An 18,034-nucleotide genomic window follows, 5' to 3' on the forward strand; every position below is an offset into this window, starting at 1 on the left:
ACTATCAGTGAGTCCCAGTGTGTGTGTGTGTTTGTGGACAGCCGTTCATTTCCCATCGCTACAGGCTGAGATGTCTGTGAGAAACAGCATTTTCCCTCGATAAGGGCTCTAGTTATGGAGTTTGAAACTAAAATCTACCCTCAGATCGGTGGATATGGGCGATACAACCGGATCGTAACGCTTTTCAGTTGGTTCCCGAACTTTGCTGTCTCGTTGAATCTCTTCAGCGATGTTTTCTTCACGCTGATTCCCGAGTCTTACCACTGCAAACCCGATCTGGCGTTATTCCCAGCGCCTTCCGTGCTCGGGAACCTCTCCAGGCAAGCGTTCCTCAATCTCACCGTCCCGTGGCTGAAGGGCTCCGGGTTCAGTCACTGCGAACTGTACAAGTACCCGCTGAATACAAGCAACTTCACGGGGAGCGCGCCGCGGGACACGGTGCCCTGCACTATAGGATGGGAGTTCGCCAAACCCGCGGGACTACAAAACAACTTAGTGACCGAGGTTAGTATGCGAACCCAACTGTTATTATGCGAACCGAACCGTGATTATGTGAACCCAACTGTTATTATGCCAACTCAACTGTTATTATGCGAACCCAACCGTTAATATCCGAACAACCGAATCATCAGAATGCGAACCGAACTGTATTCGAACCGAGTGAGTTCACTCAAGTTATGACGCTACGGGTCTAAACACGCTAACATTCGCTTTAAACCATCGTACCGAATTAGTCTACTTTATTTAAGAAGGTTAATATTATGATTATTAATTTATATGTTTAAGTATTATGCGAACCCAACCGTCAGTGTGCGAACCGAACACTGCGAGTTCACTCTAGTTATGACGCGAATCTGAACGCAATACATTTTAAGGAGTCGACCCGAATTAGTCTACTTTATTAAAGAAGGTTAATGTTATGATTATTAATTCATAGGTGTTTAATTATTATGCTAACCCTAACCCTAACATCTGAATCATCAGAATGCGAACCGAACTGTATTCGAACCGAGTGAGTTCACTCAAGTTATGACGCTACGGGTCTGGTCTAAACACGCTAGCATGCGTTTTAAACCATCATCCAGAATAAGGCTACTTTATTTAAGAAGGTTAATATTATGATTATTAATTTATATATGTTTAATTATTATGCGAACCCAACCGTCAGGGAACCGAACTGTATTGAACCGAACACTGCGAGTTCACTTTATGACGCGACGCGGGTCTGAACGCAATACGATACGTTTTAAGAAGTCGACCCGAATTAGTCTACTTTATTAAAGAAGGGTAATGTTATGATTATTAATTTATAGATGTTTAATTATTTAATTGGTATGCGAACCCAGCCGTTATTATGCGAACCAAACACTGAGTTCACTCAAGTTATGACGCGATGGGTCTAAACGCGCTAAGATGCGTTTTAAACAGTCGATCCGTATTAGTTTACTTTATTTAAGAAGGTTAATGTTATGATTATTAATTTATGGATGTTTAATTTATTTAATTATTATGCGAACCGAACTGTATTCGAACCGAACACTGAGTTCACTCAAGTATTTACGCAACGGGTCTAAACGTACTTTGCATATAAGATGTGTTTTTTTTAACACTAGATCCGAATTTGGCTACTTTATTTATAAAGATTAATGTTTTAATTGTTATGATTATTAATTTATTTGTTTTTAAATGAGAAAAAGTATGCAAAAAGACGATATGAAGGAGCACTTATAAAACAATATTAGGCTATTTCATAGTAACAGTTACCGTATTCATGATTAATCATTTGGGGGACAACTTTTGTCATCTTTTGCGAAAGTCCTGATTTGTAAGTAAATAATTAAATAAACTTTGTAGTTTTGTTTGTTTGGTTTTATAAAAATGTAGAAAGTTTTCTGTTATTGTTTATAGTATAACTGCCTGTAGACAACAATAGAAGTCTCTGCAATGTCCCATTTAGATGTCTGTGATTCCAGATCCCTCCCAAATTTAAATAATGGTCATATTTAATATGCATACTAGTGAGGCTAGATTAATATTCACCATAATTGACCATCATGGTCCAGTAATAAAACATGTAAAATCTGCTGATATGCATAACAGGCTGCAATACATGTCTGAAAATACAGCTTTGTTCTTGTTATTGTTGACTAACCAAATGGTTTATGGTTTAAGATTATAGGTTATGAAGTCATATTTAATCTATGAGACCCTGAAGTCATCACTTGAAGCTCAGGGAACAGTGGACTTCCTGTTTAACAGGAAGTAAAGAGCTTTTCATGAGGCCTTGACTCGCAATATGTTTCCTTTTCCACGATGGAAAATAAGAGCTTTTACGTGACATGAAATCTGTATGGATTAGTTTGCAGGAAGATCCTCCTGGAAGCAGAACAAGCCAGGGAAAGTATGTAAAAACTGGAGTAGCATGGCTTCACATTAGCTGTAATGTAATAATAGAAGTTGATTATATAATAAAAAAGTCGCTGCCACACATAGTCAGCCTTCCTTAGATTTAGTGGGTGTTTGGATTGGCGAGAAAGTTGGAGTTTTAAAATGTTTCATTGATTTTACATTCGATTGACATTATTAGAATAGTGAGTGTCAGTGATGTGATTACAGTGATTACATTCAGAGGTGGACAGTAACAAAGTACGTTTACTTGAGTACTGTACTTTACTTGAGTATTATTTTTTCTGGAAAATTTTTACTTTAACTTCACTACATTTGAAAGACAAATATTGTACTTTTTACTCCAATACAATTCTGTCAAGGTCCTTGAATAGAAAGTAACATCAGTCAGTGGATGATTTTGGTTGCAGGGGTTGCATTTTGGTTGGAAATGAAAGTCGGGTTGGCGTCAGAACCGGACTTACGTTGGATTCTGACATAAACCTGATTTTCATTGTCAACGTTGGGTTTGGTTTTCTAAATGCGAATGCTGTAACTTTTTTGGAGCACACTAGCTTATAGATAACAGTAAGGCTAACATATTCATACTAAAAGCCAAAAAACTTTAAATAGGGCAATATTTGAGGGAACAGCCATTTAGGTGTCCGAAACCATTGTGGACGTTATTGAGTGCACTTATTCAATCTCACATTCAATCCCACTACTGGAACTGTGTTCTGGAAATAAATGTGATATTGATATGAGGTTAGGCATAGATTCAGAGGCATAAGGTACAGTAAGTATTACATACAATAATAAAACAATGCATTGACATTTACTTTTTACTTTTGATACTTAAGGAAAAGTACAGAAGTACTCGTTTTTAAAAGTACTTAAGTAAAAAAAGGTCTTTCCAACTTTTACTTGTAACGGAGTAATATTTGACCAGTAGTATCTATACTTTCACTCAAGTAAGGAAGTTGTGTACTTCGTCCACCTCTGATTACTTTTAAGTTCCCTACTGTAATCTCCAACTCAAAGTACGTCTTCTGATGGTTTTAGCTATTTTAAATGGTTGAAACTGGTGGTTTATAGTCATTAGCTGGTCCATTGGATGGTTGATCAGCTAATTTTGGCTTGGTAGAGCCCTTTTCCATAGGGGTGTCACAATATATCACAATACAAAATGCAACAATATGTATTGTGGATAGTTCACCCACAATTAAAATTACTGTGTGAGAAAAAAAATCTAGTTTTTAGAGTTTTAGTGTTAGTAACATTAAACTACTATATATAATGTTGAATATAATGTATAATAATGCAATGGGGGAATATTTGTGGGTCCTGATAATGCCAAATATCTTGTTACCAGTATAAAGTGCCTACATTATATTAAATATATCTAGTCAGTGAAAGCGCATATTCGTCTAAAATAATCCTGTTTTCAGCTTCAGAATCATGAATATTGTTATTCTGGTGTCTCTATTGTCCTGTGCTTTGGGTTTCAGCACCAAGTCCAAGCCTGTTCATTTACACACACAATGAAATATCAAATTTATCATTTTAATCAACAGTACATTTTTGTTAACTTTTAACATCTGTCTTAGAGTATCGCAATAATATCGTCTTGTGAGTTCAGTATCGAGTCGTGAGGGTCTCGTTACACCCCTAATCTTCCACAAACATCTCGCCCATTATAGGCCATCATTAGAGGTCGACCGATATGTTGTTTTTCAGGCCGATGCCGATCTTTTGAAAGCCGATGGCCGATAAATGCTGCCGATATGTGCTTGTTTTTAACCTCTATTTGAAAGATAAAATGTAACACAAATAATTACTCAAGATAGACAAAATTTCTCAACAAAAACCTTTATTGAGCACTTGACCAATCTGCACTTGTACACTTAAATTAAAAGTCTACAAAAACAATCACACTTTACACTGTTTGGCCAGCATTTTAACCGTGTTTAATCCAGCTACTAGCTAACGGTATGCTAAAGTTAACTGCTGACTAGCGTCACGTGCAGCGAAGCGACGTTTCTTTTATTCTAACGTACATCCAAGCATCCAAGAGAAGCACAGGCATAGCAGTAGCACAGAAATCCGCGTTGATATTCGGTCCGGTAGATAATGGTCGTTAAGGCACCAGTGCCGTATTAGCACCGGCTCTGTCTGTAGCTACCCAACCCTAGCAACGACGACGCTAGCAAAGCAAAGCCAGTCCTTCACTAGCCTATAGTGCGTTGGTCTCTTTTTTTATTACTTATTTCAGAATTGAATCCTTACAGTTTTCTCCAAGGAACTTAGCACTGGATGAGGTCTGCTCACTCTGCTGGAGAATGACTCTAGGCGTGTCGAACACGTGTTGCACAACAACAACAACACTAGGCTGCCCACAGATGCGCCCGCCTAATAATCGGCTTGATATACTTGGATATTGGCCTATGCCGATTATGTTTAAAATATGCCAAAAATCGTCCGATTAATCGTCCGACCTCTAGCCATCATTACCTGATTTCTCCAGCTGATTGTTTGAAAGCGTGTCTCTTTCTCCTCATGCTGACAGTGGAACCTAGTGTGTGCGGATTACTGGAAGATCCCGCTCCAGCACGTGTGCTTCATGACCGGCTGGACCCTCGGCTACATCTTACTCGGCTCCATCTGCGACTGGTGCGTCTTCTACATTATTATTCGTCTTTTTATACTTGTGTGATCAAAGTATTATTACTTAATGTTTCAGCTTCATTGCAATAGATGCAAAACTTGTGTCTTGTGCAAATAAATGATGCTTTTAGCAAGTGTTTGCACTTTCTTCTGTGAACTACTGTGGTTAGTAGTGGATGACAAGCAGAAAATGAGTCCAGATATCTTCACTTGGAGTCAAATCTCCAGTAAATCTTGGAGTCGCGATCTCGATTTAAACACCAATGTGATCTTATTCCTAAATGACAGCGAATACAGTTGTCATGATCTGAAACAGCTTCACCAACAGGACTTTCAGTCACACAGTATCATTATTTCTGTCTTACAATCATTCATATTATCACAGAACAACTGGGATAAAAGTTTATAGTTCAGATATAAACACTGATGTCTAGGGTAGCGATCAAAATAGAGGAAATCACCCTTTGAAAGTAACTTAACACTTCAAATAATGATTGTATAAATTACAGCGTTACACCAGTAGGTGGCGACAAGTGACTTAAAAATGTTTTTGTCACTGAATCATTCATTCAAGAGATTTGTTCAAAAACGCTGATTTATCCAGTAATGAAACAAGTGAAGTCTTCATAAGTGAGTCATTGAATCACTCATTAAGCCATCATTTTTTTAAATATTCATTCTAATTATTAAACATTTTTAAATACCGTGATCTCTATTACGCGCAGCTCTGATATCGTATCATTTACAACCTAATAAACCTCTGTAAAGTTTTACTTGAAAAGTGTGCTCATGTTTCTTTGAAAGTCCACTTGGTTTGATATTTTATCTAATTAAATGACTTAAACAGATAGTCCACCTAAAAAATTTAAATTCTATAATCAATTACTCGCCCGTATGTCATAGCAAATTTTCGTCAAAACACAAGTTTCTATTATAACCACAGAGATTTCTGTGCCTCCATGGAAAGTCCAAAACTATGCTTTGATTTTCTTCAAAAAGTTCCTATAGCCATGTTAAAGTAATGCATATGATTAATGCGCGGTTTAATCCAAGTCTTCTGAAGGAACATGATCATGATTAACATGATTAACAGATTTAGGTTTTAATTGACATAAACACAGAGCTCCTTCAGTGGAGGGAAATCTCTCAGATTTGTGTTTCACAGATGTGAAAGTCTCGTGGGTTTGGATGCCGTCGATCTCAGAAAGAGTAGAGCCGTATTGCATTTCTGACGGGAACGAAAACGAGGCTGTGAGGGGAACAACTGCATTTAATGGATCGTTCTGTCGTCGATTATCCGATTGTTGATGAAACGACTTTCCCAAGAAAGCTTTCAGTAGATATTAGGGATGCACTGATATGAAAAATTTGACCGATAATTCTTTATATCTGAAAGCCGACGTATTGGCTGATAAATCTAAACCCAATTTTTATATAATTTTTGAGAGCCTGATTACAAAAACTAAAGTCTCACCATTAAAGTCCACGTCTCAAGCACACAATTATTATAATGATGTTCTCATGATAACTTTATGTAGCCGATATAAAAGCACATGTTGCACTTTACTGTGTTTTCCTTTTTTAAAGTGATTTCAAGCGAGTGTTGAATAGTGCGCATCTGAAGCGTCTCAGCTGAAGGAAATAATACATTATTTATCAGCTTTAATATATCGGCCAGATTTTCTTATTGGGCCGATAGCGATAACATTAAAAATGAACATATATCGGCCGATACCGATATTGTGGCCGATATATCGTGCATCCCTAGTAGATGATAACTTGAGTGAGTTGTGGAAATGATGATCTAGGCTGTAAAAACCCTCTCAGCCTCGTTTAATCAGTGTGTCGTCTCTCCTGGATAACGTCTGAGAGGTCGAGGAATCCATGACAGAGTTTCATTTTTGGGTGAACTTTCCCTTTAAGTGTTTCAATAGTATCATTAAATGATCTCACGATTGATTACTTGGTTAATATGTCAGAAGAACAAATGAGTGTGTGTGTGTGTGTGTGTGTGTCTCAGGTTGGGTCGTCATTTGAATAAATGTAAGTTTTATGTTAAATTAACACGTTAACACACAATTAAGTGGACTTAAATAAGTGTGTGTGTGTGTGTGTGTGTGTGTGTGTGTGTGTGTGTGTGTGTGTGTGTGTGTGTGTGTGTGTGTGTGTGTGTGTGTGTGTGTCAGATTGGCTCGTCATTTGAAAAAATGTATGTTTTTATGTTAAATTAACACGTTAACACATGCAATTAAGTGGACTTAAATGAATAAGTGTGTGTGTGTGTGTGTGTGTGTGTGTGTGTGTGTGTGTGTGTGTGTGTCTCAGGTTGGGTCGTCATTTGAAAAAAATTATGATTTTATGTTGAATTAACACGTTAACACACACAATTAAGTGGACTTAAGTGTGTGTGTGTCTCAGGTTGGGTCGTCATTTGAATAAATGTATGTTTTTATGTTAAATTAACACGTTAACACAATTGAGTGGATTTAAATGTGTGTGTGTGTGTGTGTGTGTCAGATTGGGTCGTCATTTAAATAAATGTATGTTTTTATGTTAAATTAACACGTTAACACACAATTAAGTGGACTTAAATGTGTGTGTGTGTGTGTGTGTGTGTGTGTGTGTGTGTCAGATTGGGACATCATTTGAATAGCAAATTGTTTTTATGTTAAATTAACATGTTAACACACAATTAAGTGGACTTAAGTGTGTGTGTGTGTGTGTGTGTGTGTGTGTGTGTGTGTGTGTGTGTCTCAGGTTGGGTCGTCATTTGAATAAATGTATGTTTTTATGTTAAATTAACATGTTAACACACAATTAAGTGGACTTAAGTGTGTGTGTGTGTGTGTGTGTGTGTGTGTGTGTGTGTGTGTGTGTGTGTGTGTGTGTGTGTGTGTGTGTGTGTGTGTGTGTGTGTGTGTGTGTGTGTGTGTGTGTGTGTGTCAGGTTGGGTCGTCATTTGAATAAATGTATGTTTTTATGTTAAATTAACATGTTAACACACACAATTAAGTGGACTTAAATAAGTGTGTGTGAGTGTGTGTGTGTCAGGTTGGGTCGTCATTTGAATAAATGTATGTTTTTATGTTAAATAAACACGTTAACATACACAATTAAGTGGACTTAAATAAGTGTGTGTGTGTGTGTGTCTCAGGTTGGGTCGTTATTTGAATAAATGTATGTTTTTATGTTAAATTAACACGTTAACATACACAATTAAGTGGACTTAAATAAGTGTGTGTGTGTGTGTGTGTGTGTCTCAGGTTGGGTCGTTATTTGAATAAATGTATGTTTTTATGTTAAATTAACACGTTAACATACACAATTAAGTGGACTTAAATAAGTGTGTGTGTGTGTGTGTGTGTCTCAGGTTGGGCCGTCGCTGTGCGCTGCTGCTGTCAGTGGTGTTCTCTGGACTGCTGGGAATCATGGCTTGTTTTTCTAACAGTCCTTCGGCGTTCCCGTTTCTCCGGCTCTGCCAGGGCTCGACGTTAGCCGGAGTGTTTCTGTCGTCTTACATTGCACGCAAGTACACTTTATCACATGACCTCTTCAAATCTGCAGCTGATAATAAGAAGCTCTGTGAGACTCTGAAACACTCGAGGCTGTTTGCTGTGGAAAGTGCTTGCTCACTCCAGGTCAATATTTTAATAAGATTTGGTTAAGCAAACATATCTCTTCCTACAGTCATCTACACAACAGGGAGTGCTGTGTTCCCTTTAACTGTTCCTAAAGTCTTAGATGTCACAATAGATCAATGAAACTACTCGAGATTGTCCATCTGGCTTTAATTTCCATAAAATACAAGTAAAAATATTTCAAGGATGTGATATTACATATTCGGGTCTTTAGCGACCCGGATCTATATCTAACACAACAGTACAGTGTGTGTGTGTGTTTAAGGGTTAATCACACACTCTACCACCCAAAGTCTGGATATATTTGAATAAATGTATGGGTTTTTTTTTTCATAGGGCTCTAAAAAATTAACATGTTTACACATGCAATAAACCTTTTCAGTTAACGTGTTTAGACTAACCTGACAATCTAAAGCAGAGTTTACAAGGTTACATTTATGGCCATAAACAACTAAAACAATAACTTTCTGTGCATTTTGACAGGGAAAAAATCTGAGCCGGTCTGACGGGGACAATGGGGGAAAATGATCCCTCATATAATGAAGGGCAGGAAAATGTGACATTTATTATAATGGATTTATGTAAAGATTATTTTAAGTTCACTTAAATTAAAACTTGTTATATTTGTAAAGCCTTATAAAGTTTAAAATTGATAGCTTTCAATTATACTGTAATGCGGAATGGCTATAATTAATGGCTAAAAATGTTTCATAGAGATTAGTATTTTCATAAAAAGATTGTTCATTAAACAAATATTTAAAATATGTTTTTTCTACATTCATTTGGAGATTCAATTTGAAATTGTTACAATATAGAAATATATTAAAAACTTGAATGTTTGGTGGGATTAATACTGACAGCATTAGTTTTAATCTTAAACTTTTTGAAATGAAAATAGCAAAATATAAATATTTTGAATTTGAGTTCTTTTGTTTTTTATTAGTTTAATTTTTAGTCATTTCATTTTTTGCTTTTGTCATTTTATTCGGTTTTTTTAGGTTTAGCTTATTTTTATTTCAATTGTAGCTGGTTTTAATGTTTATTTATTTCCAGTGAATAATGTTTGTGCTCCATCTTAAATGTATTTCAGTTTATTGCTAAGGCAACATTTCTATTTTTCAGTTTAGTTTAATTCCAACTAAATTTTATATTTGATTTTATATCAGCTTTTTTTCTTCTTCATTTAACAGAAATGTTTTTAATTGGTTTAGTTTTAGTTAACGATAATATTCCTGATACACACAGTACATACTCTTTATTCAAATGAAATAAAGTGAAAGAAAAGAAACGGAAACTCTTTCAACACTGATATTCTAAAATATGGACGATAGTAATAATGAAGAACGAGTAGATATGACTCGAGTGTGTGTGTGTGTGTGCGTGTAAGCAGATGTTCTTGATCAATATGAGGCTCTTGATAAGGAGTGTTGTTCGTGTGTGTATGTGTGTGTGTAAGCAGATGTTCTTGATCAATATGAGACTCTTGATAAGGAGTGTTGTTCGTGTGTGTGTGTGTGTGTGTGTGTGTGTGTGTGTGTGTGTGTGTGTGTGTGTGTGTGTGTGTGTGTGTGTGAGCGCGTGTGTGTGTGAGCGAGTGAGTGTCTGTGTGAGTGCGTGTGTGTGTGTGAGCAGATGTTCTTGATCAATAGGAGGCTCTTGATAAGGAGTGTTGTGTGTGTGTGTGTGTGTGTGTGTGTGTGTGTGTGTGTGTGTGTGTGTGTGTGTGTGTGTGTGTGTGTGTGTGTGTGTGTGTGTGTGTGTGTGTGTGTGTGTGTGTGTGTGTGTGTGTGTGTGTGTGTGTGTGTGTGTGTGTGTGTGTGTGTGTGTAGATGTTCTTGTTCAATAGGAGGCTCTTGATAAGGAGTGTTGTTCTGGATCCGTGACGGAACAGCATTCCACTTCTATCTCAGTGTGTGTTTAATCGGCTGAGGAAAGTTCAGTGTGTGTGTGTGTGTGTGTGTGTGTGAGAGTGTGAAGATCTGATCTCATTTCTTTCCATCGTAAAGAATCCGTGTTCTTGTCCTGCACTTCCTCTGATTGTTATTGGAGAGTGTGTGTCTGCCAGAACACGCAAACGTTTCGTGAGCTCTCGCGGAAAACTGTGTGTGTAAACACACTCGACATCTCTTTCTTCTGTACGACCCGTCAGATGCCCAGACACATTCTTCATTTCTGTTGTCCACATTTACAATAACAGTGTTGAAAGAGTTTTTGTAGCTGCCCGTTTATTTAGTTTAATAAAGAAATATGTTAGAATTATTTTCTGCTCGACAAAACTTCATTTATTTGATCAGAAATACAGTAAAAATTGTGGTTTTTGTTTTTGATTTGTTTTTTTAAGTGAATATATAGTAAAGTGTAATTTATTGCTGTGATCAAAGCATCATTACTCCAGTCTTCAGTGTCACATGTGATGCCAGATAATTATAAAATGCCTTAAAAATACTTAATTGTATTTGTTGTACACTTTAAATAGTGTTATGGGTTGGAAGTGCACATTATTAACAGCACATGTGACCAGCTGTTAAATGTTTTCAGAAAGAATGTGAATGATGCTGTTTTTGAAAAGATGTTTGTCAATTGCTACAAATGATTGTCACATGATCCTTCAGAAATCATTTTTAATATGATGAGTTGATGATCAGGAAACATTTGATTATTTTGTTTTTACTGCTTAATTTATTGTGGAAATTGTCATACGCTATCATTCAAAAGTTTGAGATGAGTAAGATTTATATATAGATATATAGATATATAGATAGATAGATAGATAGATAGATAGATAGATAGATAGAGAGATAGACACATACATACATGCATAAATACATATGCATATATATATTCAGCAAGGATGCATTAAATTGATCAAAAGTGACAGTAAAGACATTTATATTAATATCTATATTATTAAAGATTTCTATTTCAAATAAATGCTTTCTATTCATCGAATAAACATGAAATCATGGTTTAAATAGTGATTTGGTTGTGAGTGCAGTGTACTTGCAGAGAGACTCCACCCACACACCCTTCTGATTGGTTGTTATGTTTAAAGGGGTGGTATAATGCCCTTTTCACAAGATGTAAAATAAGTCTCCGATGTCCCCAGAGTGTGTGTGTGAAGTTTTAGCTCAAAATACCCCACAGATATTTTTATAGCATGTTAAAGTTTTCTCTTTTTAAGGATGAGCAAAAACACACCATTTTGTGCGAGTCACTTTAAATGCAAATGAGCTGCTGCTCCCGGCACAGGGGGCGGAGCTTCAAGAGCTTGTGTCCTGAAAATTTCAAAAACTTTTTTGCTCAAACAGCAACATTACACACTCACTAAAGTTGGAAAAGTCCAATCATAATCAACCACCCCTTTAATTGATTTGGTTGTGAGTGCAGTGCGCTTGAAGAGACTCCGCCCACACACTCTTCTGATTGGCTGTGATTCGTGATTGATTTGTTTCATGTCTGTGGACACACTGTCACTACTGTCTCTCTCTCTCGTTTAATCCTGCAGGACTGGAATGGTGTGACCCGCCTCACAGACTCATGGTGTCGATGGTCAGCGGCTTCTTCGCGGTGTTTGCCGAGCTGCTGTTGCCGGGGCTTGCAGTGCTGTGCCGTGATTGGCCCGTTCTTCAGGCCGTCACCACACTTCCCCTGCTGTTACTGCTCTCCTATTGGTGGTGAGCCGTGTGAAGGCTGTCTCTGTGTGTGTGTGTGTGTGTGTGTGTGTGTGTGTGTGTGTGTGTGTGTGTGTGTGTGTGTGTGTGTCATACATCGCTTTCTTTAAAAGAGCAGCACATTCTGACTACTTACTGTTTTAAACATAAAGCAACAAATGGTCATTTTGACACATAGGTATAAAATGTCATATTCCAGTCATATTAATTCCCCAAACAACTTAACAGAGCAGATTCAGATCATCAGTTCATCAGAGAAGAGCCCCATGAGCTCAACAGAGTTAATAATTATAATAATAATGATTTCTCTTATTTTAATCAAATCCCATGTTGATTCTCAAATCCCAAGATTCGATGTGTTAATGCAGGTTTACACAACAACGATGTACTAAAATTAGAAAAGTTGTGTTTTTCATGTACAGACATAGGCGTCGATACACGTACCCACCAGATTTCGTCATTTTGTACCCACCACTTTTTTTTCTGACAGTTTTCAGTGGTTATGAGGAGCAATATGAGAGAGAAATTTGGTGATCGTTGTTTAGGTACATTAAACCACGTAAAGCTTTTTTCACGTTAGGACTTATAGGCCTATATAAAGCCCATGAGAACCGTGAGGAGTCAACCCACAGCCGCTCCGCTGCCCTGCTGAAAATGTGAAGCAGAAACAGATTTCGTCCATAATAATTTGACTTTTGGTTTGATTTTTTTAACCGTTTTCAATGGTTATGAGGAGCAATATGAGAGAGAAATTTGCTGATCGTTGTTTAGGTACATTAAACCCCATCATGTCATATTGTCAACATGGCAGGCCCACTTATGAAGCAGAATAGTGGGTCATATGTCTAATGCTTTTTGAAAACTTAAGGCTTTCTTCTTCATAAAACGAGTCTGACATCATCACATTTTTGAAAACATTTTTATTGATTTACATTAGTAAGCTCAAAACATGACCTGCGCGAAAGAGAAAAAAAGATGAATGCGTCTCTGTCCCCAGCACATCTCAAACCAGACTGACGCCCATGCGTACAGACAACAAGAGCATTGTCAAAACCGTCCCCATTTATACGGCTCCACAGAAAACCACTGAAAACGCTGTATATTGCATGCCAGGATGTTACACACACACATACACTATCGATAACTATCGTTTTCCCAAATTTGCACTATGAAACTTGTTTTCTAAAGTTTGCGTTGAGTAAGCACCACTAATAATGTGATTTGTGTGTGTGTTTGTGTGTGTGTGTGTTGCGCACACAAGCTGTGCTTCAGTGTTCCCAGAATCTCCTCGTTGGCTCTTGGCCACGTCTCAGATTCCTCAAGCTAAGAAGTGTCTCCAGTCTTTTTCCACGCGGAATGGGGTGTGTGTCAGTGACGAGCTCTTCCCTGCGGAAACACTGCTGTCAGGTGAGAACCTCGGCCTCACACACTTCCAAGACCACAACTATCGTCTCTAGGGATGCACTGAAGTCAAAATATTTGGCCGAAGCGAATATAATACATTTTTTCCCATTTATTTTAACAATTTTTCACCATTGCATAAATCAAAGTCAAAATGTGCTTTTTATCATGTTGTCTTGCTTTTAAAAGAAAGAATCAGTTACAAACCTATAATTTAAAAATATTTATTTAACACTGAACATATAAAACTATTTGTTTTAACACTGAACATTTTTTTTACCATTCCAGCAGACATTATACCAACATAGCACAATATAACTTAAAATAAAGAAATATTTTTATTTGGCGATCTTTGAGCCATTTGATCACGTCATTAAAAAAACATAATTGTTCGATAAATTTATTCAGTCTTTTCACTTATTCGCCTGAACATCTTAAGTGTTTTTTTTTTGTGTGTGTGTGCTATTTTCGGCTGAATAATTTCATTTGCCGAACATTCGGCCAACATTAATAGTAGGCGGCTGCATATATGGAAAAAAAAACACCTAACCCTAAAAGGTTTTCAGCTGTTTTTTGTAGTATCAGGTGTCCTTCATAACATACTAAAAGTTTGACCACTAGAAAGGTGTAATTTTCAAGATGGCGTGTGTGTGTGTGTAGATAGGCAGGAAGCCCTTAAAATGTCCTAACTCCTTCATTATTTGACCTAGCCAAGTAATCTTGGTGCCTAACTCCATGTTTTCTGGGTCTATGAATCCATTGGACTTGTCTAAATTGCACTGACATGATTACATACTTAAGGGATACATAATTTCGTGAGATGACTGTAGATGTAAACGTTTTAGCCAATGTCATGTGACCTACTCAGTATGTGTTTTTGGACACATGCCCTTTTTTTGCTAAAACACAGACTTGACATTCAATGTAAAAGTTATTGCACCCAAAAGTAACTTAAATTGGAGTTGTATAACTTTGGTCATAAACAACTCTGAATTAGCCCAAACAGAGACATGTGTGTGAACATTCTAAAATGGTCAATCATTTCAATTTGAATAAGATAATGCATATGTAATGCATATAATTATAAAGGTGGCAGTATACTAAACCTCAAGTTAAACCTCAGGGTTATACTAAACCTCAGGTAAAATTCAGGTAAACCTTCAGACTTGAACCGCGGTTTCTTCAGCCGCTACTTCCTCGTCCCAAAGAAGGATGGGGTCTGCGCCCCAATTTGGACCTGCGTCTTCTGAATTTTTCCCTTTACAAAGGGAAGTTCAAGATGCTGACGTTGAAAATTATCCTGGCGCAGATTCGAACAGGGGACTGGTTCGTCACCGTGGACCTGAAGGACGCCTATTACCACATCCAGGTCATTCCACGGCACAGGAAGTTCCTCCGGTTCACCTTTGGGGGAAAGACGTATCAGTATCGGGTCCTTCCATTTGGTCTGGCACTGGCTCCGCAGACGTTCTCCAAGTGCATGGATGCAGCTCTGGCCCCATTGAGGCTCCAGGGCATCCGTGTGCTAAATTATCTAGACGACTGGCTCATTCTGGCTCATTCCAGAGAGTTGGTGTGTCGTCACAGGGACGTCCTTCTCCACCACCTCCGGTCTCTTGGTCTCAGGTTGAATGCTCAGAAACTCAGGGGTGATGAAACTCAGGGGCATCCGCCATTCTTGGTCTGCCTTCCGCCTGCTGAGATTGTCGCGCAGTTGCCTTTGCGCTCTTTCGAGGTGGAAAGACTCCCCCTTTTTACTTCAGGGTGTCAAGATGGGTGTAGTTTGTCGTCGCCAGGTTGTCATGACGGACGCCTCTTTGACTGGTTGGGGTGCGGTCTTTGAGGGCAGACCAGCGTGCGGTGTTTGGACGGGCAAGCCGTCTCTCTGGCCCTGGATCATTTTCTCCCGGCCCTGATGGACTCATGTCATTGTCAGGATGGACAACATGGCAGTGGTGGCCCATTTAAATTGCCAGGGAGGCTCGCGGTCGCTCACCCTCGACAGGCATGCGCACCGCCTCCTCCTTTGGGCTCAAGGCAGGTCTTTCGCTGAGAGCAGTTCACGTTCCAGGGGACCTGAACGTCGCAGCGGGCTTTCTGTCGAGACAGAAGCTCAAGTCGGGGGAATGGATGTTGCACTGCCAAACAGTGGCTCAAATTTGGAGCATGTTCAGCGAGGCAGAGGTGGACCTCTTTGCATCGCAGAGCTCAACACAGTGTCCCCTGTTGTTTTCCGTGTCTCATCTGACACCTCTGGGGATAGATGCCCTCGCTCATCTGTGGCCGGAGTTGAGACTGGATGCATTCCCTCCGGCCAAGCTAATCCCTGCAGTCCTGTGCAGAGTGAAGGAGTGTGGAATCCACCTCCTTCTGGCCATCCCAGACGTGGTTCTCGGAACTGAGCTCCCTGGTGGAGGGGTCCCCTTGGCTGATTCCTATCAGGAGAGATGTGCTGTCTCAGCTCCAGGGCAGGATTTGGCATCCTTGACCCGAGATATGGAGGCTGTGGGTGCGGCTGATAAGAGGCAATCGCTAGCAACAGTGGCGTCTGGTCTTCCCGCTGATGTTCGGGAGAACATTGATAACGCTGTGCGCCTTCTGCTAGACGGCTGTATTACTCTAAGTAAAAGGTATTTGAGTCTTGGTGTTCGGCTCATGCAGTGGACCCCGTCAGCTGCCCGGTTGGATTCCTGCAGGGCAAATTTGTGGCTGGAGCTGCTGCTACCACCTTGAGAGATTATGTTGCGGCTATCGCTGTGGCACATGCCGTCTCAGTTGTTCGTATGCTTTGGGGCTGGCCGCCGAGGGCTGGCCGCCTCTAAGCACAGGATATCTCACTGGGTGAGAGACGCAATTTCCCTGGCTTATGAGGTGCAGAAGCTTCCTTCACCTCTGGGCGTTAAAGCTCGCTCTACTAGGAGTATCGTGTCCTCCCAGGCTCTTTTCAAGGGAGTTCCTAGGCAGGTTGGTCCTCTCCGCACACTTTTATTTAGTTGTACTTAGGTTTTACAACTTGGATTTAGATGTGGCCCCTGGTTCCCGGGTTCTTTCTGTATGAACTGGTCGCCTAGGTCCTAGTTGAGTCTGGAAAGTTCCTTGTTGGGCCAGATGCGGCAGTGGTTAGCTTGGCTTGTGTGGTATATCGTTCCCATTGCATCATCTCTACACCGCGTTGAGTGAACCTATGAAAGAGAACGTCTCGGATTACTTGCGTAACCCATGTTGTCTAAATAGGGAACGAGACGCTGCATTAACTGCCAAGCTCCTCTTGCTGCCGAAGGAGCTTCTTCTTCATTGGTGGAAAATTGATGGAATTCATTCTTTATTGGAATCAAACGAATGGTTATGAACCACAGAATCCACCAACACTAGGCAAAATGATATGAGTAAGTAGAAATATGCAAATACTTAGTGTAAATTGCAGGTTACATTTTTCACTAAGATAATGCAATGTGCTTATTAAACATAAAGATAAGAACCGCCCCCCATTGTTTTGTATGTTTTTTTTATACCAAAATGCTGAATATAATATGAAAAGTTGGTACTTTTTACAGTGGTTTTAAGCACTCCCGCTTCAGTGGGCGTGACGTCATAAGAGGGACTCCAAGCCTAGGGTTACCGTTAGTCTAACGGCACGTAGGCTAGCAGTTATATTGGAGACCTAGCTAGCAAAAATGGTTAACTATTGTGTTTTTGCAGGATGTACGAATACATCAATTCACCTCCACGGCGTTCAGAGTTCGGTTGCTCGGCACTCGGTGGTTTTTGTTCATCTTTCGCTAACTGGACCCCGCCGCAGAAACACACTTGCCCTCCAGCGGGCTGTGCTCATCCGCCTTGAGCTTGGTCCGTCCAAACCGGCTTTTCTCGGCTTAATCCAGTTAAAGGCGCTTATCTCGCTACAGCTCTGTGTCGTTGCGGAGTTGCGTTTTAGCACTGACAATGTCGCGTTCTGTCAGCAGATGCAAAGCGCCATTGTGCCTGTGCAGTGTGTGCATCTCGACAGCTCTGATTAGGACTACTGACACCATGTAAGTAAATAAAGTCTTCAGTCGTTGTCCCTCCTTGCTATTCTACATGACGGCAAGATTTTGAAAAGACTTTGGCTTGTTCCCTAATGTTATCAGTCTCCCAGTCATTCTCCAGTCAAGCCACAAACAGTAGGAATCTAGCAGAGTATGGGTTGCTACTCCCTCTTATTACATCATCACCCAGTTACTGTAAAAAACATGCTACCTTTGAAGAAACCCCAATAAATGTTATTTTAACGCATTT

General features: G+C 39.3%; 1 protein-coding gene across 2 annotated transcripts in view; it reads left to right on the top strand.

The window, feature by feature from the left end:
- Positions 1 to 18,034, top strand: part of slc22a31 (solute carrier family 22 member 31) — a 31,395-nt gene continuing 13,361 nt past the window's right edge. The window contains exons 1-5 of one of the 2 annotated variants that reach the window (XM_081359453.1): positions 1 to 504; positions 4,952 to 5,055; positions 8,420 to 8,574; positions 12,193 to 12,361; positions 13,620 to 13,765. In XM_081359453.1, coding sequence (XP_081215579.1) covers positions 115 to 504; positions 4,952 to 5,055; positions 8,420 to 8,574; positions 12,193 to 12,361; positions 13,620 to 13,765 — 964 coding nt within the window. In that variant the 5' untranslated portion in view covers positions 1 to 114. The remainder of the gene's footprint in view (positions 505 to 4,951; positions 5,056 to 8,419; positions 8,575 to 12,192; positions 12,362 to 13,619; positions 13,766 to 18,034) is intronic. The other variant, XM_081359454.1, reaches the window with a different exon arrangement.

The sequence above is a fragment of the Scardinius erythrophthalmus genome (genome assembly GCF_964197995.2).
Source record: "Scardinius erythrophthalmus genome assembly, chromosome: 2".
In the NCBI taxonomy this organism is placed as follows: domain Eukaryota; kingdom Metazoa; phylum Chordata; class Actinopteri; order Cypriniformes; family Leuciscidae; genus Scardinius; species Scardinius erythrophthalmus.